Below are 23,627 nucleotides of genomic sequence, written 5' to 3'. Positions count from 1 at the left end.
ACCTGTCCTACAGTCGCCTCTCCCCAGTAATGGTTGATAACAGGGAGTAATAGATTGTACTCACCTGTCCTACAGTCACCTCTCCCCAGTAATGGCTGATAACAGGGAGTAATAGATTGTACTCACCTGTCTTACAGTCACCTCTCCCCAGTAATGGTTGATAACAGGGAGCAATAGATTGTACTCACCTGTCCTACAGTCTCCTTTCCCAGTAATGGCTGATAACAGGGAGTAATAGACTTGTACTCACCTGTCCTACAGTCGCGCCTCTCCAGCAATGGCTGATAACGGAGCATTAGCTTGTGTTGTGCAGGGGTAAGGGTTCGGTTAGCTTTGGTATGTTCTTTTCTCCCTGGTGAGGTTTCTTGCCCCTGAGATATTTAACGCTGTAACCTTTATTATTGTCTTCCTCCGCCCTCATTACGAGGAGCAGTGCAGGGTTTCTTCAGCCCTATTAGATGAAATGACACAAATCCCTCAGCGGCTCTCAGGTCGCAGTGTCGGCTGCTCGGGGAATATTCCCTATAAACTATAACGATTGTCCGAGCAGCCGCTGATGTTACGGTATATCTATGTAATCACCCCCGGGCCTCCACCTACCACAGTGGTTGATCCCTGGAGCAGATACAATGCCACATCCATCACCAGCCAGACTCCACTGCCACATGGTGACATATCACAGGAAACATGAGACATTAAAGGGAATCTGTCAGCAGGTTTTTTGCTACCTTATTTGAGAGCAGATAATGTTGGTAAAGAGAAGCTGAATCCAGCGATGTATCACTTAGATCACTGGGTGCAGCGGCTCTGACACATTCAGAGCTTTAAGATTTAGAATGAAGCAGATCTGAGAAAGCTGACCCCGCCCACACCACTGCTGACCCCGCCCACACCACAGCTGACCCCACCCACACCAGGCTCTGAGTGTACAAAGTCCATAGACAGTGGGCTGCTTATCACAGGAGAGGGTGTTGCAGGCCTAGTGTAGTCCTCAGTGTTGGGGTATGTGTCCATGATCTGGACGTAGCAGCGCTTTGGACACAGCATATTTTTGCAGCATCCAAAACGCTGCATTGTGCTCACTGAACCATGTGGATTTACCGCATTCAATACATTCTAGTGGTCGCATTTCTGTTGTGGAGACTAGCCACTACTCAAGAGAAATTAACATGCTGCGGTCCTGTAAGACACGCCGCATGTCAGCGTACACGGGTGATCCGCAGCCTCAGATGCACACGTAGTGGACATGGGATTTCTAGAGATCCCATCCACTATGCTGTAACATCTAGAAGCTGTGGGTTTGACGCTGCATAAACGCAGCTTCTAACCCACAGCATTTTCTGATCGTGGGCACGTACCCTGAATCTCTAAAGGCCCCGTCACACTAAGCGATGCAGCAGCGATCCCGACAACGATATGACCTGTCGGGGATCGTTGCTGCATCGCTAATACATCGCTGGTGAGCTGTCAAACAGGCAGGCTCACCAGCGATCAGGGGAGCAGCGATATCGTGGAAAGAATCGTTCCACGATGTCCTGCTCCCGTTACCAGCCTGCTGCAAGCAGGAGCAGGCTGGTAACTATGGTAAATATCGGGTTACTAAGTGCGCGTGTGCCCCTAGTAACCCGCTGTTTACCATGGATACCACTCTGCTACGGTGCGCTGGAGCCTCCGCTCACCGTAGCAGAGTGGTATCTATGGTAAACAGCGGGTTACTAAGTGCGCGCGTGCCCCTAGTAACCCGATATTTACCATGGTTACCAGCCAGATCGTTGGTCCCGCTGGTCACACACAGCGATGTGTGCTGGCCAGCGGGAGGCCAACGACCAAAAAATGGTCCAGGACACTTTGCAACGATCAGCGACCTCACAGCAGGGGCCTGATCGTTGCAAAGTGTCACACATAGCGACATCGCTGGTGAGGTCGCTGGTGAGTCACCAAAACCGTGACACAGCAGCGATCTCGCTAGCGATATCGCTTAGTGTGACGGGGCCTTTAGTGATAAATCCTTCACAATTGGTAAACAGCAGTCACTTTAACAAGTGACACATCCCATAATTCTGTGTTTCAGCCTCTATCTCCTTCTGTCTTCAGATTACATAGCAAAAAACTGCTGACAGATTCCCTTTAATCTTCACATTCTTAGATAATAATGCTGATCCCTGGTGATCAACTGATTGGAGATTCCACCAGCGGAAAGTGAGTGCAGTATAATACAGGATGTAACTCAGGATCACTAATGTAATGTATGTACACAGTGACTGCACCAGCAGAATAGTGAGTGCAGCTCTGGAGTATAATACAGGACGTAACTCAGGATCAGTACAGGATAAGTAATGTAATGTATGTCCACAGTGACTGCACCAGCAGAATAGTGAGTGCAGCTCTGGAGTATAATACAGGATGTAACTCAGAATCAGTACAGGATAAGTAATGTAATGTATGTACACAGTGACTGCACCAGCAGAATAGTGAGTGCAGCTCTGGAGTATAATACAGGATGTAACTCAGGATCAGTACAGGTTCAGTAATGTAATGTATGTATACAGTGACTGCACCAGCAGAATAGTGAGGGCAGCTCTGGGGTATAATACAGGATGTAACTCAGGATCAGTACAGGATAAGTAATGTAATGTATGTACACAGTGACTGAACCAGCAGAATAGTGAGTGCTGCTCTGGGATATAATACAGGATGTAACTCAGGATCAGGATAAGTAATGTAATATATGTACACAGTGACTCCACCAGCAGAATAGTGAGTGCAGCTCTGGGGTATAATACAGGATGTAACTCAGGATCAATACAGGATAAGTAATGTAATGTATGTACACAGTGACTGCACCAGCAGAATAGTGAGTGCAGTTCTGGAGTATAATACAGGATGTAACTCAGGATCACTAATGTAATGTATGTACACAGTGACTGCACCAGCAGAATAGTGAGTGCAGCTCTGGAGTATAATACTGGATGTAACTCAGGATCAGTACAGGATCAGTAATGTAATGTATGTACACAGTGACTGCACCAGCAGAATAGTGAGTGCAGCTCTGGAGTATAATACAGGATGTAACTCAGGATCACTAATGTAATGTATGTACACAGTGACTGCACCAGCAGAATAGTGAGTGCAGCTCTGGAGTATAATACAGGATGTAACTCAGGATCAGTACAGGATACGTAATGTAATGTATGTACACAGTGACTGCACCAGCAGAATAGTGAGTGCAGCTCTGGAGTATAATACAGGACGTAACTCAGGATCAGTACAGGATAAGTAATGTAATGTATGTACACAGTGACTGCACCAGCAGAATAGTGAGTGCAGCTCTGGAGTATAATACAGGATGTAACTCAGGATCAGTACAGGATAAGTAATGTAATGTATGTATACAGTGACTGCACCAGCAGAATAGTGAGTGCAGCTCTGGGGTATAGTACAGAAGGTAACTCAGGATCAGTACAGGATAAGTAATGTATGTACACAGTGACTGAACCAGCAGAATAGTGAGTGCTGCTCTGGGATATAATACAGGATGTAACTCAGGATCAGGATAAGTAATGTAATATATGTACACAGTGACTCCACCAGCAGAATAGTGAGTGCAGCTCTGGGGTATAATACAGGATGTAACTCAGGATCAATACAGGATAAGTAATGTAATGTATGTACACAGTGACTGCACCAGCAGAATAGTGAGTGCAGCTCTGGAGTATAATACAGGATGTAACTCAGGATCAGTACAGGATAAGTAATGTATGTACACAGTGACTGCACCAGCAGAATAGTGAGTGCAGCTCTGGAGTATAATACAGGATGTAACTCAGGATCACTAATGTAATGTATGTACACAGTGACTGCACCAGCAGAATAGTGAGTGCAGCTCTGGAGTATAATACAGGAGGTAACTCAGGATCAGTACAGGATACGTAATGTAATGTATGTACACAGTGACTGCACCAGCAGAATAGTGAGTGCAGCTCTGGAGTATAATACAGGACGTAACTCAGGATCAGTACAGGATAAGTAATGTAATGTATGTACACAGTGACTGCACCAGCAGAATAGTGAGTGCAGCTCTGGAGTATAATACAGGATGTAACTCAGGATCAGTACAGGATAAGTAATGTAATGTATGTATACAGTGACTGCACCAGCAGAATAGTGAGTGCAGCTCTGGGGTATAGTACAGAAGGTAACTCAGGATCAGTACAGGATAAGTAATGTATGTACACAGTGACTGAACCAGCAGAATAGTGAGTGCTGCTCTGGGATATAATACAGGATGTAACTCAGGATCAGGATAAGTAATGTAATATATGTACACAGTGACTCCACCAGCAGAATAGTGAGTGCAGCTCTGGGGTATAATACAGGATGTAACTCAGGATCAATACAGGATAAGTAATGTAATGTATGTACACAGTGACTGCACCAGCAGAATAGTGAGTGCAGCTCTGGAGTATAATACAGGATGTAACTCAGGATCAGTACAGGATAAGTAATGTATGTACACAGTGACTGCACCAGCAGAATAGTGAGTGCAGCTCTGGAGTATAATACAGGATGTAACTCAGGATCACTAATGTAATGTATGTACACAGTGACTGCACCAGCAGAATAGTGAGTGCAGCTCTGGAGTATAATACAGGATGTAACTCAGGATCAGTACAGGATAAGTAATGTATGTACACAGTGACTGCACCAGCAGAATAGTGAGTGCAGCTCTGGAGTATAATACAGGAGGTAACTCAGGATCAGTACAGGATACGTAATGTAATGTATGTACACAGTGACTGCACCAGCAGAATAGTGAGTGCAGCTCTGGAGTATAATACAGGACGTAACTCAGGATCAGTACAGGATAAGTAATGTAATGTATGTACACAGTGACTGCACCAGCAGAATAGTGAGTGCAGCTCTGGAGTATAATACAGGATGTAACTCAGGATCAGTACAGGTTCAGTAATGTAATGTATGTATACAGTGACTGCACCAGCAGAATAGTGAGTGCAGCTCTGGGGTATAGTACAGAAGGTAACTCAGGATCAGTACAGGATAAGTAATGTATGTACACAGTGACTGAACCAGCAGAATAGTGAGTGCTGCTCTGGGATATAATACAGGATGTAACTCAGGATCAGGATAAGTAATGTAATATATGTACACAGTGACTCCACCAGCAGAATAGTGAGTGCAGCTCTGGGGTATAATACAGGATGTAACTCAGGATCAATACAGGATAAGTAATGTAATGTATGTACACAGTGACTGCACCAGCAGAATAGTGAGTGCAGCTCTGGAGTATAATACAGGATGTAACTCAGGATCAGTACAGGATAAGTAATGTATGTACACAGTGACTGCACCAGTAGAATAGTGAGTGCAGCTCTGGAGTATAATACAGGATGTAACTCAGGATCAGTACAGGACATGTAATGTATGTACACAGTGACTGCACCAGTAGAATAGTGAGTGCAGCTCTGGAGGATAATACAGGATGTAACTCAGGATCAGTACAGGATAAGTAATGTAATGTATGTACACAGTGACTGCACCAGCAGAATAGTGAGTGCAGCTCTGGAGTATAATGCAGGGTGTAACTTAGGATCAGTAATGTAATGTATGTACACAGTGACTGCACCAGTAGAATAGTGAGTGCAGCTCTGGAGTATAATACAGGAGGTAAGTCAGGATCAGTACAGGATAAGTAATGTAATGTATGTACACAGTGACTGCACCAACAGAATAGTGAGTGCAGCTCTGGGGTATAATACAGGATGTAACTCAGGATTAGTACAGGACATGTAATGTATGCACACAGTGACTGCACCAGCAGAATAGTGAGTGCAGCTCTGGGGTATAATACAGGATGTAACTCAGGATTAGTACAGTACATGTAATGTATGTACACAGTGACTGCACCAGCAGAATAGTGAGTGCAGCTCTGGAGTATAATACAGGATGTAACTCAGGATTAGTACAGGACATGTAATGTATGTACACAGTGACTGCACCAGTAGAATAGTGAGTGCAGCTCTGGAGTATAATACAGGATGTAACTCAGGATTAGTACAGGACATGTAATGTATGTACACAGTGACTGCACCAGTAGAATAGTGAGTGCAGCTCTGGAGTATAATACAGGATGTAACTCAGGATTAGTACAGGACATGTAATGTATGTACACAGTGACTGCACCAGTAGAATAGTGAGTGCAGCTCTGGAGTATAATACAGGATGTAACTCAGGATTAGTACAGGACATGTAATGTATGTACACAGTGACTGCACCAGTAGAATAGTGAGTGCAGCTCTGGAGTATAATACAGGATGTAACTCAGGATTAGTACAGGACATGTAATGTATGTACACAGTGACTGCACCAGTAGAATAGTGAGTGCAGCTCTGGAGTATAATACAGGATGTAACTCAGGATTAGTACAGGACATGTAATGTATGTACACAGTGACTCCACTGGTTTTGCTAATTATTTTCCTGTGTTTACACTTTTCCAAAACCTTTAATCTTTGGATTAAAAAAAAAAATTATCTTTTTAGTAAAAACTTTTTTTTAAAAAGAATGAAGCATTTCAGACCTTAATCTTATCTACAATCTTCTCCTGGTTTCAGACTTGTGTGATGCTGCTCCCAGCGTTCTGTGAGGACTGTTGGTCCCGGCTGCTTCTTCGCTCTCTCTCGTGTATCAGCACAGCGGCTTTCTTGCACTGCTTTCTCTTTTCTCCCTCTGTTGGGGGTGCTTTCCTCTCCACTCTTTTGCTTAGCCTATATGATCCATCTTCCCTACCCAGACATTGTGTCCCCTCTATTCTCATACTGTTCAACATTTGTGATCTGCTCTTCTTAAAGACTTGGACGCTTTTCCTCCCTCTCTACACTCTGTTCTGACTCAGTGATACTGAGTAAAGAGGGTGAGAGTAGATGGCTCCATCTACAACACATCTTAACTGTTAGAAGGAGCTGTCCAGACTATATCAGCAGAACCGATTACGTACAGGAGCTGCACAGCTGGCTCTTGTCCACAAATTACACAGACAATCGCGCAGATTATGTACAGGAATTACACACACTACAGCAGCACAACTGGTTATGTACAGGAGTTACACAGACATTACAGCTGGTTATGTACAGGTGTTACACAGACACTACAGCAGCACAGCTGGTTATGTACAGGAGTTACACAGACATTACAGCTGGTTATGTACAGGTGTTACACAGACACTACAGCAGCACAGCTGGTTATGTACAGGAGTTACACAGACACTACTACTGCTGTAGTGTCTGTGTATGTACAGAAGAGATACAGACTCTACACGACTTCAGCCAGCTTTTGTCTATGAACAACACAAGAGTGCAGCTGTCTGTTTACAGGAGCTATGCAGACTCTACATCAGCAAGATGTCAGGCAATTTTAATGAATACGTAAGTTGCATTTAGAACACAAAGGGAGCATTAAGACAAAATCCTGGGCAAAGGTGGCTATATCCTTCAGGCGGATTGTGTCTGCACTAGTATTGGATAAGACATCAATATTTTGTTTGTTTTTGCTGCACAATAGCCTACTCCATCCCCAGCTTGTTCCATTAAAGAAAAGACAAGAGTCACATGACACAGCACTGCTGTAACAGACATTACCATATATTTAAAAGTACAATATACAAAAAGAAATCTCTTATAAAATAAGTAACAATCGATGATGAATTGCCGCATCTCTTCTCCAAAATGAGCCCTCTTGCTCCCGCCAGGTTCATGGCTGTACAGTGATCATTGAAGTGTGATGTTAAAGGGAAACTGCAGTCAAGTCCCCGATGCCACCCCCGACCCATGCCTGGACTTCTCTGTAAATACCCGGAAGGGTTGGAGTCTGACACAGGCGCATGGTTGTCATGCGGAGACTATTTTTTTTTGACTGGAGTCTTCCTTTAATAACCACTGTGATTTTAGTGACCTGGGAGCAATGATATTCATGATTGGTGTAAAAGGACAAAAAAAAAGTGATGTTTCCCTTCACTCATAAGTAAGAAGAGAGCGCGGACTTCGTGTCTTCATTGCTGCGGATCTGTTGCCCTTTTGTGTTTGCTACAGAATAAGTTATTGACTTGTTTGAGATTGGATTCTGCCGGTGTTTGCAGAGATGTTCAGGTTGCAGGATGATGCCGCAGCCAGAGACTCGGAGGGGATGAACAGGAGATAGAAAACTGATTAGAAAGGTTCCCACCGGGAGCGGGGTGGAGCACGCAGAGCGCGACCTATCATCCAAATCGGAAGCTGAAGCCTCCTTTCTTTCGGTTGTATCCGTTCAGTTCCTCGGCCAGAGATCCCAGGGCAGTGGCGCTGCGCTTGTCCAGTTCTGGCTCTGTTTTATCCACTTCGTTCCCTTCTTCTCTCCTTCCAAACCTGAACCGGAATCCAGCCCTCTCCTTCCCGAAGCCCTGCAGCTCCTTGGCCACACTGAATAAGGAGGCCGGGTCTGTGGATTTCTTATCTCTAGGGCCGTCAACTTGTAGGAAAGGTCCAGGAAGATCTGTGTCCCGGTCAGGCAGGAGCTGCCATAAGCGGACTCTCTCCCATGGCACCGGGTCCTCCATCGCCTCCTGCAGACTGCAGCTGAACCCCCAGACGAGGAAGAGCAGGAGCGAAACTCCATGTGCACCCTGCATCTAGGAAACAGGACGGTGTGGGGTTAGATACACAGCTCAGCAGACTGTATCACACAGTATAGGATTAGATACACAGCTCAGCAGACAGTATCACACATGAGAGGATTAGATACACAGCTCAATAGGCAATATCACGCCATTTATATGCCCAGTAGCGCCCCCTTACTCCCTACTTTAGAAGCTAATCCCTTTGACTTTCATAGAACATTGTGAATAATGAACCCCGCCATATCAAAGGTGAAGAGCGTCAGTGGTGTGCGGTGACAGTCGCATCTAAAGAGAGTCATCTAAAGCTAAGCTATTTCCCCCTGTTTGTCCTTCCTTGTTGTCTTTAGTGTTTAGTGGAGATCAACTAGTGCTCATCTCCTCCCTTCCCTAGCCTGAGCCTAATGCCAGGGAAAGTCAGGGCGAGGTACGTGTGCGGCGAATGGTTAAGAGCCAATACAGGGATGTTAGGGGAGACAGGGTGACACTAGACCAGACTAGATCTCCACTCCCCCCTTTCCCTAGAGTCTGGACTCCCTTTCCCGCTTTCCTTTGTGTTGTACTAAGTCTTTCCCACACCTTGCGAGACAGTATGAGGATGATGCTTCAAAGACGCTTGATGTGGGAAATTCATTACTATTCTGTGCGGCCCCAGACGCCCAGGAGGCCCCGACCTTTGTAGGTTGTCTTGTCTTTATTAAGGATGACTACTTTGCTGAACATCTTTTATTTTGCTTACAGAATTAATGTTGGGGTTAATAAGGGCTGATAGGAGGCGGTGACTGCTCTGAGTTCTACCATGCAGCAACAAGTGTGGAGAACAACAAAGAAATAATGCACTTTTTTTTTTCTTTTTTACCATGAATCACTGCAAAAAAAACACCAAAAACCTGTGATGTGCAATCATGGCAAAATGAGCAGGACCTTCTAGTAGAAGGAGCTGCAGAGTCACGTGATCTGCGCATGTCCTGAGGCCACAGCTCCACAGAGGAGGAGGGGGAGCTGCGGTGTTGGTGTTAGGGTCTGCATTATAGGGTCAGCATTGTAGGCATCTGGAGAGTATTTTAGGTACATTCCAGGGTTATTCTTTACTCATTTTGGGGCCTTTAGTTCACAAAGGATATATATACCCCCTTGTGAATGTAAATGACGGTATAATAATAATGTTTATTTTTGTATAGCGCTAACATATTCCGCAGCGCTTTACATACATTATCATCGCTGTCCCCATTGGGGCTCACAATCTACATTCCCTATCAGTATGTCTTTGGAGTGTGGGAGGAAACCGGAGAACCCGGAGGAAACCCACGCAAACACGGGGAGAACAAACAAACTCCTTGCAGATGTTGTCCTTGGTGGGATTTGAACCCAGGACCCCAGTGCTAACCACTGAGCCATGCTGCCCTGATATATGTAAAAAAAATAAATAAATAAAAATGGGGAGACGCTTATTCCATCTCTTCTCAGAGTCTGAGAACCAGTGATTGGGGCCGAGACCGTGCTGCAGGGGAGGAACCAGCCGACTCCAAGTACTGGACTGAATCTGCCCATTGGGGTAGTAGCGTACCGTCAATGGTGCCAGGCAATGCCACTGCTATGGGGCCTATGAGCCGGGGGGGGGCTGGTGTCAGTGCCCTCACCGTGCCCCCCCTCCGCCCGTCAGCACTTGCCCACACAGAATGATGGGGGTGGAAGCGTCTGACACTCCCTCCTCCATCATCATTGCTCGTTTTGATGGCCAGAGGGGCTCTGGCCATCAGCGCGAGCAATGATGGAGGAGGGTGCGTCAGTAGACGCTTCCACCCACATCATCATTCCTCGGCAACTGATTTGTCAGAGCAGCTGGCGCGATGACATCATTATAGGGCACCTGCTGCTCTGAGATGTCCGGCGCTTCACATCGTACGCTGAAGAAACCGGAGCATCGGGTGGAACCAGGAGAGGTGAGTACTGTATTTTTATTTTTTTTTAATCAGTGACTGGTGGCCATAATAGAGTACGGAAGACCATGGGGGGTGCATTATATTGTATGGAGGACCATGGGGGGTGCATTATATTGTATGGAGGACCATGGGGGAGTGCATTATATTGTATGGAAGGCTATGTGGGGCCATTATAATATGTGGGGGGCAATTATACTGTATGCAAGCAATTATACAGTGTGAAGGTGTGTGTGGGGTCCGTCATAGTATGCGGGCCATTATACAGTGTGGGGTGATTATACTGTATGCAGGGCTCTGTGGTGGTCACAGTTGGGGGATCATACTTTGTTGGGGTCAGCATACTTTGCCCTGGGAGTTGAGCTGGGGTAGAGTAGGGTCATTATACTGTGCATGTAGAGGAATTCACCATGGGGGATCATACTGTGTTTGGGGGGCACTTTTTTGGCATCATATTTTATGGGGGCAATGAAAGAGGAATCTAGGACATCAGCAGGAGGAAAATTACTATGTAAAGACTGGAAGGTTGTGAGATCGGCTATTCTGTGACCCCGACAATTTTTTTTTTTTTTGGGGGGGGGGGGGGGCAGGCACAATTCTAAACTCTGCTATGGGGCCCCATGTTTTGTACGTATGCCCCTGCACTGGGAGAAGGTGTATTTCACTATTTTTCCTGTTCTGCTCCATCCACCAAAATAACTTGGGTCAAATAATTTCCATTAGGCACACTAAGGTGTGTCTTATATTTCTGTCACATTCAGAGCTGCAATCACAATTCTGCTGAGAACCTGACAGTACCTACATTTAGGTCACACACACAGTTTAATCAGGTGTACGGCGATTTGGATTTTGTACTGACCAGCAGGGGGCACTGGAAGTTTTCAGACCCCGCGGTGTAAAAAGACGGCAAAATTTTGAATGCAGCTTTGGATGTGACTCAGGATAATTACATTCCTCCTGTACGCGGAGCTCTCCCTTAAAGAAACAGTACCGGTCAGGCGACCATCACTCTCTGCATCTGGATTATGTATCCCCCTCGCCCCTTCGTCTCAGGCCTTCTAGGGTGTTGGTAAATCAGAATAGTCAGCGGGTGATTATTCACTATGCTTATGCTAATCCCTGCAGGATGGAGCGGCGTTATCTGTGACTCCGGACAGTGATACATTGTGTCCTTGTTCTTTGCAAGTCAGCACAAACCGCAACAAATAATGCAAAATACGTCCCAGCGCGCCATCGGTGGGGAACGCAGAATGATTCGCACTTAAAGGGGCACTGAACTGGACAGTGTGGCGCAGGGGACCAACACACAGACCATCCCGGGGTCAAGAATCGATTACTTGTCCTATATGGACTGCAACATTTTTGTGCTTTACTTTCTAGGCTTGCTGTCAGCGAATGGAAATTAAATGGATTGTTGTTTACATCCAGAAGCTGAAAACCATCCTAACCTAGTCCTGCTCCACAGCTGGCTTCTGTGAAAAGACGCATGTAACACTCCGAGGTCTCCTAGGACTGTATCCAGCCTCTATTCAAGCTCTAACGCAAACACAGCCAGTAATCGCCCAATAATGGCTGCTGCTAGTGATGTGACGCTCGCGACCGACCCGAGACAAAGAGCCACCCCCCCGTGACAGCAACTAAATTCTCTGAATGGCTCTCACTGGGCGTAAAAATTTTGTTCTGCGGCCGAAAGCCCGTCCACTTGAACCAAACTCCGCCCACCCATCAATTTTATTGTCTGTCTACAAATAGGTGGGGGTTCGTCCACAGTAACCTGCGGTGAACACATATTTAACAGGGATCCATTTAGGATCCAAAAGAGTCGGCTCTTTTTGGTTAGAGGAGCCAAGTGAGCCAGTCTGCCTATTACTAGCCGCTGCATTCCCTGCCTCGGCTTTTATGCAGGTTCTGATAGTCCCTCCTGATGGGTTGTGCTATACCATGTGATGTGATTCCTGCAAGGCATTATGGGGAATCCTGCATGGTTGTACCTGAGGTCATGTGACTTATGCAATCTTCTGGAATGTGTAAAACGGTGACGAGCATTCTTTTGGAAATTTGTGCAACACAAGCCAATCATTAAGACCTGCAAGTTTCATGAAATTCAACACAAATTTGATTGTATCAAATGGATTTGTTCATTTCTATAATAAACCTTTAAATTTAGTGCGGAGCCCAAACTTTCCAACCCCATTGTCTTCTGGAAAGGAGTCAGAGACGTACAACTATTCTGACATTAAAATAAACATAATATCTTATATTTGGCTAAAGGATTTGACGTCTATACAGGAAACACTGTGGACAAGCGAAGATAAAATTGGGGCAAATATCTAAAGCGAGTGGAGTCGCCCTTTAAATCACTGGACAGAGAAACCTTTTGCTGCATCACTTGCTCTCAGCATCTCTTCCCCTCCGCTATGTTGTCAGCACAAAGCTGTGAGCCGCTTATCAATAAATCCCTGATAGATCCGGAGACGGCGGCTTCACCCTGCTGCAAGCTATTAACCTTACATCCTTGTATCTACATATATACACGTGTATACTGCACGGGCCGGACGATTAAAGGGACGGCAGTCCGCTACACTGCACCAGCCGGACAATTAAAGGGACGGCAGTCCGCTACACTGCATGGGCAGGACAATTAAAGGGACGGCAGTCAGCTACACTGCACAGGTCGGACAATTAAAGGGACAGCAGTCAGCTACACTGCACAGGTCGGACGATTAAAGGGACGGCAGTCAGCTACACTGCACGGGCAGGACGATTAAAGGGACGGCAGTCAGCTACACTGCACGGGCAGGACGATTAAAGGGACGGCAGTCAGCTACACTGCACAGGCCGGACGATTAAAGGGACAGCAGTCAGCTACACTGCACGGGCAGGATGATTAAAGGGACGGCTGTCCGCTACACTGCACGGGCAGGACGATTAAAGGGACGGCAGTCAGCTACACTGCACAGGTCGGACGATTAAAGGGACGGCAGTCAGCTACACTGCACGGGCAGGATGATTAAAGGGACAGCAGTCAGCTACACTGCACAGGCTGGACGATTAAAGGGACAGCAGTCAGCTACACTGCACAGGCCGGACGATTAAAGGGACGGCAATCAGCTACACTGTTCAGGCCGGACGATTAAAGGGACGGCAGTCAGCTACACTGCACAGATCGGACGATTAAAGGGATGGCAGTCCGCTACGCTGCACCAGCCGGACTATTAAAGGGACAGCAGTCAGCTACCATGCACAGGCTGGACGATTAAAGGGACAGCAGTCAGCTACACTGCACAGGCCGGACGATTAAAGGGACGGAAATCAGCTACACTGCACAGGCCGGACGATTAAAGGGACGGCAGTCAGCTACACCGCACAGGCTTGACGATTAGAGGGAGGGCAGTCAGCTACACTGTACGGGACGGACGATTAAAGGGACGGCATTCAGTTACACCGCACATGCCGGCGATTAAAGGGACTAAACTGAGGAAATATAATCCAAGAAAAAAGAAATGCTGAAATAATTCAGTGTGGAATAGCATAAGAATTCAGTGGAGGGAAATACATAACAAGAACTAAATTCTGTAAAAAAAAAAAAAATGAATGACAGAAATGCAAAAAATTAGAAATAGTAAATTAAAACTTGTAAAAAAATATGCTGAGATCCAAAATAAAATTAAAAAAAAGTGCAGTTCTGCAGGTGCTACTTATAAGATTGAGATGATGAAGATTGTAAGGATCTGGGAGGATGAACCAGTCTGCGGATTTTCCCCGCTCTGGTAATGGATCTGTTTAATGCATTAGATTGCAGAACCGTAATTCCCAGCGAGTTAGCGCAGCATCGGGGGATTGAGCGACTTGGCCCCGAGCTCGCTGGGTTCACTTCATTAGTGTATTGATTTTAGATATAAGAACAGAGTAACTATATTCTCAGGAAGATACAGGCAGAGCTGGCAATATTAGATTTACATTATCATATTAATTAGTGCTGGAGTGTGGAACCGAGGGGAGGACGAGCTGCTGCAATACAATCCCCCACACCTGCACAGCCTCAGCTTCTATATACATGTCTGCACTCAGCACTAAGCAGCCATTATCAGCCACCAGGGAAGGAAATCTAAGATTTCATCAGAATCATAAAATCCTCTCAAAATTATTAAAATTAATACAAAGTGGTTACTGTTCAATAAGAAGAAAAGCTATGATTATACATTAGTTATATAGTTCATTCTTCCTCTAGCCACCACTAGGGTGAGCTCCCTGTATACAGAGATACATGATAAGATTCTGTCTGCAGCCGCCACTAGGGGAAGCTCCCTGCATACAGAGATACATGAAAAGATTCTGTCTGCAGCCACCACTAGGGGGAGCTCCCTGTATACAGAGATACATGAAAAGATTCTGTCTGCAGCCGCCACTAGGGGGAGCTCCCTGTATACAGAGATACAGGATAAGATTCTGTCTGCAGCCACCACTAGGGGGAGCTCCATGCATTTGATGTAATATTTGTGATATTTTCAAGGTATAATCTGTATTCAGACCTCTCCCTATAGTGACAACTGTAACAAACTATGTGCAGTGAGTTTCTCTAGTGGGGACTGTATAAATCTGTATGTAGGAAGCTCCCTCTAGTGGGGACTGTATAAATTTGTATATAAGGGAGCTCCCTCTACTGGGGACTGTATAAATCTGTATGTAGGGAGCTCCCTCTAGTGGGGACTGTATAAATTTGTATGTAAGGGAGCTCCCTCTAGTGGGGACTGTATAAATTTGTATGTCAGGGAGCTCCCTCTAGTGGGGACTGTATAAATCTGTATGTAGGGAGCTCCCTCTAGTGGGGACTGTATAAATCTGAATGTAGGGAGCTCCCTCTAGTGGGGACTGTATAAATCTGTGTGTAGTGAGCTCCCTCTAGTGGTGACTGTGTAAATCTATGTATTGATCTCCTCTTAGTGGTGGATGTATAAATCTGTATGTATTGATCTCCTCCAAGTGGTGACTATATGAATCTGCATGTAGTGAGCTCCCTCTAGTGGTGGCTGTAAAAACCTGTTTCCTTTTGATATTGTGCGACTTTTTGTGTATTGGGAGGTGATAATGGTTGCAATAACCTACGGTTACACCCCATCTTTTGCACAAACTTTGAGGTTAGGTGGCAAACAGTGCAAAATGTTTTAATTATTCTGATACCAATAGCTATATTGGAAAATAAATAATATTAAATAAAATAAATAAATGATAAATCATCCAAATCTTAGACCAGTATGTAGCCCGCTGTGTATGTGCTATATCTGCCCACCATGACTATATTTAGTGCTGAGTCTTGGTATCTTCCATGTTCCCTCCGCTGTAGATGGATATAAATTATGTATCAGCCTGTGCTCATTACATGCGAGATCCAACATGAGCCCCCTGGACCCCACTACTGCACGGCACCATCTCTTTCTCAAGTGTCTCATAACAATGTTGATGAATGTTTCTGATTGTTGCAGGCCTTCCCTAACCCCCCTAGACCAGAAATAACCCGCATCTGACCATCAGGACTGCTGTCCTGTACGTGCCGAGTACAGAAATCTGATGGTGAATAATTATATTATATATACACATACACACAAATTTCTGAAATTTGAATGAATTTTTTATTGAAAGATCATTAGACATTCAGAGACCTCATAATATTCCTATATGAGCCTAATAATCAGCCCTGCACCCCACGGATCATTACTATTCGTGTTGGTGTTGCCCCTCAGCTCCAGGCGGCTCCCTATCTGTGTCTGTCCTGGGGCAGGTGGACTGTTAGCTCCTCTGGTGACCTCTGTGGGTGACACTATCAGATATTGGGCTGTGATGAGCGAACGCAGAACCTGTAACACTGTAAAGAGTCGGATCCAGAACTTACCTTGTAGTTGTGGGGAGACCCGGGGTCCAGTGCTGACTTCTGCTGTGTCTGACCGTTGCCCTCACCCTCATTCTACTTTATAAATAAGGGTCTTGATTAATTGAGACGTCACTCGCTGCAGCCTTAATAGGGGAATTAGTGGCTGACATTCCTCATGCTGGGATCCCATTGACAGCAATGATGGTTACGGTCACCACTACGCAAACTGCTGATTGTTCACCTCAATATCGTTTCAATGTGAAGATTAAGCGTTGCGGATAATAAGGCGGCTCATTAGCTCCATCATCATCGCTGCCTGCGGCGGACATCACTGGAACATCAGCCTTAACCCCTTAGGTCACTGCCTGAAAGAAAAACCATACTTCGCCTGTTACATCGGCAATATCTCCCGATAGCCCGGATGTGGGGATCGCAATGCAACATGGGAACTGGTGTGTACATGTACGAGGGTGGGAATCGCGGGATAACTGCTGGGGAACTTGGCCCCTGTGTCCCGTGTACAAACCATCCAAAATATTTGTATCTCCTGAAATACTCTGTGCTCCTGGTATACAAGATCAGCAGAGTCCCGTCCTGAAATACTCTGTGCTCCTGGTACACAAGATCAGCACACTCTTCTCCTGAAATACTCTGTGCTCCTGGTACACAAGATCAGCACATTCTTCTGAAACACTCTGTGCTCCTGGTACACAAGATCAGCAGAGTCCCGTCCTGAAATACTCTGTGCTCCTGGTACACAAGATCAGCACACTCTTCTCCTGAAATACTCTGTGCTCCTGGTACACAAGATCAGCACATTCTTCTCCTGAAATACTCTGTGCTCCTGGTACACAAGATCAGCACACTCTTCTCCTGAAATACTCTGTGCTCCTGGTACACAAGATCAGCACATTCTTCTCCTGAAATACTCTGTGCTCCTGGTACACAAGATCAGCACATTCTTCTCCTGAAATACTCTGTGCTCCTGGTACACAAGATCAGCACATTCTTCTCCTGAAATACTCTGTGCTCCTGGTACACAAGATCAGCACACCCTTCTCCTGAAATACTCTGTGCTCCTGGTACACAAGATCAGCACACTCTTCTCCTCAAATACTCTGTGCTCCTGGTATACAAGATCAGCAGAGTCCCGTCCTGAAATACTCTGTGCTCCTGGTACACAAGATCAGCAGAGTCCCGTCCTGAAATACTCTGTGCTCCTGGTACACAAGATCAGCACACTCTTCTCCTGAAATACTCTGTGCTCCTGGTACACAAGATCAGCACATTCTTCTCCTGAAACACTCTGTGCTCCTGGTACACAAGATCAGCAGAGTCCCGTCCTGAAATACTCTGTGCTCCTGGTACACAAGATCAGCACACTCTTCTCCTGAAATACTCTGTGCTCCTGGTACACAAGATCAGCACATTCTTCTCCTGAAATACTCTGTGCTCCTGGTACACAAGATCAGCACACTCTTCTCCTGAAATACTCTGTGCTCCTGGTACACAAGATTAGCACATTCTTCTCCTGAAATACTCTGTGCTCCTGGTACACAAGATCAGCACATTCTTCTCCTGAAATACTCTGTGCTCCTGGTACACAAGATCAGCACACCCTTCTCCTGAAATACTCTGTGCTCCTGGTACACAAGATCAGCACATTCTTCTCCTGAAATACTCTGTGCTCCTAGTACACAAGATCAGCACATTCTTCTCCTGAAATACTCTGTGCTCCTGGTACACAAGATCAGCACACTCTTCTCCTGAAATACTCTGTGCTCCTGGTACACAAGATCAGCACATTCTTCTCCTGAAATACTCTGTGCTCCTGGTACACAAGATCAGCACACTCTTCTCCTGAAATACTCTGTGCTCCTGGTACACAAGATCAGCACATTCTTCTCCTGAAATACTCTGTGCTCCTGGTACACAAGATCAGCACATTCTTCTCCTGAAATACTCTGTGCTCCTGGTACACAAGATCAGCACACCCTTCTCCTGAAATACTCTGTGCTCCTGGTACACAAGATCAGCACATTCTTCTCCTGAAATACTCTGTGCTCCTGGTACACAAGATCAGCACATTCTTCTCCTGAAATACTCTGTGCTCCTGGTACACAAGATCAGCACACTCTTCTCCTGAAATACTCTGTGCTCCTGGTACACAAGATCAGCACATTCTTCTCCTGAAATACTCTGTGCTCCTGGTACACAAGATCAGCACACTCTTCTCCTGAAATACTCTGTGCTCCTGGTACACAAGATCAGCACACTCTTCTCCTCAAATACTCTGTGCTCCTGGTACACAATATCAGCACACTCTTCTCCTGAAATACTCTGTGCTCCTGGTACACAAGATCAGCACACTCTTCTCCTCAAATACTCTGTGCTCCTGGTACACAAGATCAGCACACTCTTCTCCTGAAATACTCTGTGATGCTGGTACACAAGATCAGCACACTCTTCTCCTCAAATACTCTGTGCTCCTGGTACACAAGATCAGCACATTCTTCTCCTCAAATACTCTGTGCCCCTGGTACACAAGATCAGCACATTCTTCTCCTGAAATACTCTGTGCTCCTGGTACACAAGATCAGCACACTCTTCTCCTGAAATACTCTGTGCTCCTGGTACACAAGATCAGCACACTCTTCTCCTGAAATACTCTGTGCTCCTGGTACACAAGATCAGCACACTCTTCTCCTGAAATACTCTGTGATGCTGGTACACAAGATCAGCACATTCTTCTCCTGAAATACTCTGTGCTCCTGGTACACAAGATCAGCACACTCTTCTCCTGAAATACTCTGTGCTCCTGGTACACAAGATCAGCACACTCTTCTCCTGAAATACTCTGTGATGCTGGTACACAAGATCAGCACACTCTTCTCCTGAAATACTCTGTGCTCCTGGTACACAAGATCAGCACACTCTTCTCCTGAAATACTCTGTGCTCCTGGTACACAAGATCAGCACACTCTTCTCCTGAAATACTCTGTGCTCCTGGTACACAAGATCAGCACACTCTTCTCCTGAAATACTCTGTGCTCCTGGTACACAAGATCAGCACATTCTTCTCCTGAAATACTCTGTGCTCCTGGTACACAAGATCAGCACACTCTTCTCCTGAAATACTCTGTGCTCCTGGTACACAAGATCAGCACACTCTTCTCCTGAAATACTCTGTGCTCCTGGTACACAAGATCAGCACACTCTTCTCCTGAAATACTCTGTGATGCTGGTACACAAGATCAGCACACTCTTCTCCTGAAATACTCTGTGCTCCTGGTACACAAGATCAGCACACTCTTCTCCTGAAATACTCTGTGCTCCTGGTACACAAGATCAGCACATTCTTCTCCTGAAATACTCTGTGCTCCTGGTACACAAGATCAGCACACTCTTCTCCTGAAATACTCTGTGATGCTGGTACACAAGATCAGCACACTCTTCTCCTGAAATACTCTGTGCTCCTGGTACACAAGATCAGCACACTCTTCTCCTGAAATACTCTGTGATGCTGGTACACAAGATCAGCACACTCTTCTCCTGAAATACTCTGTGCTCCTGGTACACAAGATCAGCACACTCTTCTCCTGAAATACTCTGTGCTTCTGGTACACAAGATCAGCACACTCTTCTCCTGAAATACTCTGTGCTCCTGGTACACAAGATCAGCACACTCTTCTCCTGAAATACTCTGTGCTCCTGGTACACAAGATCAGCACACTCTTCTCCTGAAATACTCTGTGCTCCTGGTACACAAGATCAGCACACTCTTCTCCTGAAATACTCTGTGATGCTGGTACACAAGATCAGCACACTCTTCTCCTGAAATACTCTGTGATGCTGGTACACAAGATCAGCACACTCTTCTCCTGAAATACTCTGTGTTCCTGGAACACAAGATCAGCACACTCTTCTCCTGAAATACTCTGTGATGCTGGTACACAAGATCAGCACACTCTTCTCCTGAAATACTCTGTGCTCCTGGTACACAAGATCAGCACACTCTTCTCCTGAAATACTCTGTGCTCCTGGTACACAAGATCAGCACACTCTTCTCCTGAAATACTCTGTGATGCTGGTACACAAGATCAGCACACTCTTCTCCTGAAATACTCTGTGCTCCTGGTACACAAGATCAGCACACTCTTCTCCTGAAATACTCTGTGCTCCTGGTACACAAGATCAGCACACTCTTCTCCTGAAATACTCTGTGATGCTGGTACACAAGATCAGCACACTCTTCTCCTGAAATACTCTGTGATGCTGGTACACAAGATCAGCACACCCTTCTCCTGAAATACTCTGTGCTCCTGGTACACAAGATCAGCACACTCTTCTCCTGAAATACTCTGTGCTCCTGGTACACAAGATCAGCACACTCTTCTCCTGAAATACTCTGTGATGCTGGTACACAAGATCAGCACACTCTTCTCCTGAAATACTCTGTGCTCCTGGTACACAAGATCAGCACACTCTTCTCCTGAAATACTCTGTGATGCTGGTACACAAGATCAGCACACTCTTCTCCTGAAATACTCTGTGATGCTGGTACACAAGATCAGCACACTCTTCTCCTGAAATACTCTGTGCTCCTGGTACACAAGATCAGCACACTCTTCTCCTGAAATACTCTGTGATGCTGGTACACAAGATCAGCACACTCTTCTCCTGAAATACTCTGTGATGCTGGTACACAAGATCAGCACACTCTTCTCCTGAAATACTCTGTGCTCCTGGTACACAAGATCAGCACACTCTTCTCCTGAAATACTCTGTGCTCCTGGTACACAAGATCAGCACACTCTTCTCCTGAAATACTCTGTGCTCCTGGTACACAAGATCAGCACACTCTTCTCCTGAAATACTCTGTGCTCCTGGTACACAAGATCAGCATACTTCTCTCCTGAAATCCTCTGTGCTGCCCAGGACTCTGGCCTACCATTCTGCCTCAAGAACCCTCCATGTGAAACAGCCCCTGTCACATGCTGTTCTGCAGACTTCTGATTCCCTAATCCTCATCTCTGTCAGGATCTCTGCTTGCTGTCACTGAATTAATTCTTTTTCACATCTAGAGGTCTGACCTCACACTTCTCACAACTGAGGGTTTGTTACAATTGTACCTAGCCCAATCAACCCTCTGTGAGCTGAACAGATCAGCACAAACCTCTCCTGTCTGTGTTTCCCAATTTACCTGCACTGATGCATTGTATCAAGTAGAAATCCCCAGTTGGACTGTGTACACCAGATGCTACTGTAACAAACCCTCTGCTGTGGAGAGTATTAGGCCTACAGGATTCTGACTCTGAATATAAACAAGAAGGTCCCATTCTTTGACAACAAACAAATTGGAGGATCTCTATTAGAAAACTGCAGGCTGGATCCTTTAACCCTTTGTTTTCCGGCAGGGCCTCCATCCAGGTCTTGTGCCCTGGCTCTTTGGTGATCGACTGCACTAAATCTGCTATGAATTATTATTATTTATTATTATAGCGCCATTTATTCCATGGCGCTTTACATGTGATAGGGATATACATAGCAAAAACATTTACATAATCTTAACAAAACGAGTCAGCAACTGGTACAGGAGGAGCGAGGACCCTGCCCGCGAGGGCTCACAGTCTACAAGGGATGGGTGAGGATACAGAGGGTGGGGGTAGAGCAGTGCAGCGGTATGGTGGAGCGGTGGTTACTGCAGGTTGTAGGCTTGTCGGAAGAGGTGGGTCTTCAGGTTCCTTTTGAAGGCTTCCATGGTAGGCGAGAGTCTGATATGTTGGGGTACAGAGTTCCAGAGTAGGGGGGAAGCACGGGAGAAATCTTATATACGATTGTGGGAGGAGGAGATAAGAAGGGAGTAGAGCAGGAGATCTTGTGAGGATCGGAGGTTGCGTGCGGGTATGTACCGGGAGACTAGATCACAGATGTATGGAGGAGACAGGTTGTGGATGGCTTTGTATACCATGGTTAGGGTTTTGAACTGGAGTCTCTGGGCAATGGGGGGCCAGTGAAGGGATTGACAGAGGGGGGAGGCCGGGGAATAGCGGGGGGACAGGTGGATTAGTCGGGCAGCAGAGTTTAGGATAGATTGAAGGGGTGCGAGAGTGTTAGAGGGGAGATATTTTTGAGTTGGAGTCGGCAGGAAGTGGAAAGGGCTTGGATATGTGGTTTGAAGGAGAGATCAGAGTCCAGGGTTACCCCAAGGCAGCGGGCATGCGGGACTGGGGAGAGTGAACAGCCATTGACGTTGATGGATAGGTCAGATGGGGGATATGAATGAGATTGTGGAAAGATGATGAATTCTGTTTTATCCATGTTAAGTTTTAGAAATCTGGCAGAGAAGAAGGATGAAATAGCGGACAGACATTGTGGGATTTTGGTTAGTAGGGAGGAGATATCGGGTCCAGAGAGGTAGATCTGTGTGTCATCAGCATAGAGGTGATACTGAAAGCCGTGAGACTCTATGAGCTGTCCCAGGCCGAAGGTGTAGATGGAGAAGAGCAGGGGTCCTAGGACTGAACCTTGGGGGACACCGACAGATGGGGGGCGAGATGAGGAGGTGGTGTGTGAGTGGGAGACGCTGAATGTCCTGTCTGTTAGGTATGAGAAGATCCAAGATAGGGCCAAGTCCGTGATGCCAAGAGATGAGAGAATCTGTAGTAAGAGGGAATGGTCGACTGTGTCGAAGGCAGATGACAGGTCCAGAAGAAGGAGGATGGGTAGTGTCGCTTGGATTTGGCGGTTAGTAGGTCGTTGGTCTCTTTGGTCAGGGCAGTTTCAGTCGAGTGATGCGGTCGGAAGCCAGATTATAGGCGGTCGTAGAGGGAGCAGGAGGAAAGGTGAGAGGACAGTTCAAAGTGGACATGTTCTAGTAGTTTTGAGGCATAGGGGAGAAGTGATTTGGGGCGGTAGTTAGTCAGACAGGATGGGTCAAGGGAGGGCTTTTTGAGGATGGGTGTGATTGAGGCATGTTTGAAACATGAGGGGAAGACACCGGTTGTTAGTGACAGGTTGAAGAGGTGGGTTAGGGTTGGGATGAAGACTGCGATAAGGTTAGGGATGAGGTGGGATGGGATTGGGTCAAGTTCGCAGGTGGTGAGGTGTGATTTGGAGAGTAAAAGAGGAGACTTGACCTTCTGTAATGGTGG

The 23,627-nt window shown here is 46.1% G+C and overlaps 1 protein-coding gene across 1 annotated transcript; it reads right to left on the bottom strand.

Moving 5' to 3' along the window:
* Window positions 1-7,590: 7,590 nt before the first annotated feature.
* Window positions 7,591-16,564, bottom strand: QRFP (pyroglutamylated RFamide peptide). The gene is made up of 2 exons (XM_073637859.1): window positions 16,495-16,564; window positions 7,591-8,679 (listed from the first exon to the last, which is right to left on the bottom strand). The coding sequence occupies exon 2, from the start codon at window positions 8,677-8,679 to the stop codon at window positions 8,272-8,274; it is 408 nt and encodes a 135-aa protein (XP_073493960.1). The 5' UTR covers window positions 16,495-16,564; the 3' UTR covers window positions 7,591-8,271.
* Window positions 16,565-23,627: the final 7,063 nt, after the last annotated feature.

The sequence above is a fragment of the Phyllobates terribilis genome, unplaced genomic scaffold (assembly GCF_046119375.1).
Source record: "Phyllobates terribilis strain yellow unplaced genomic scaffold, ASM4611937v1 Scaffold_7__3_contigs__length_470593459, whole genome shotgun sequence".
NCBI lineage: Eukaryota > Metazoa > Chordata > Amphibia > Anura > Dendrobatidae > Phyllobates > Phyllobates terribilis.
This window is presented reverse-complemented; position numbering and strand designations above follow the sequence as displayed.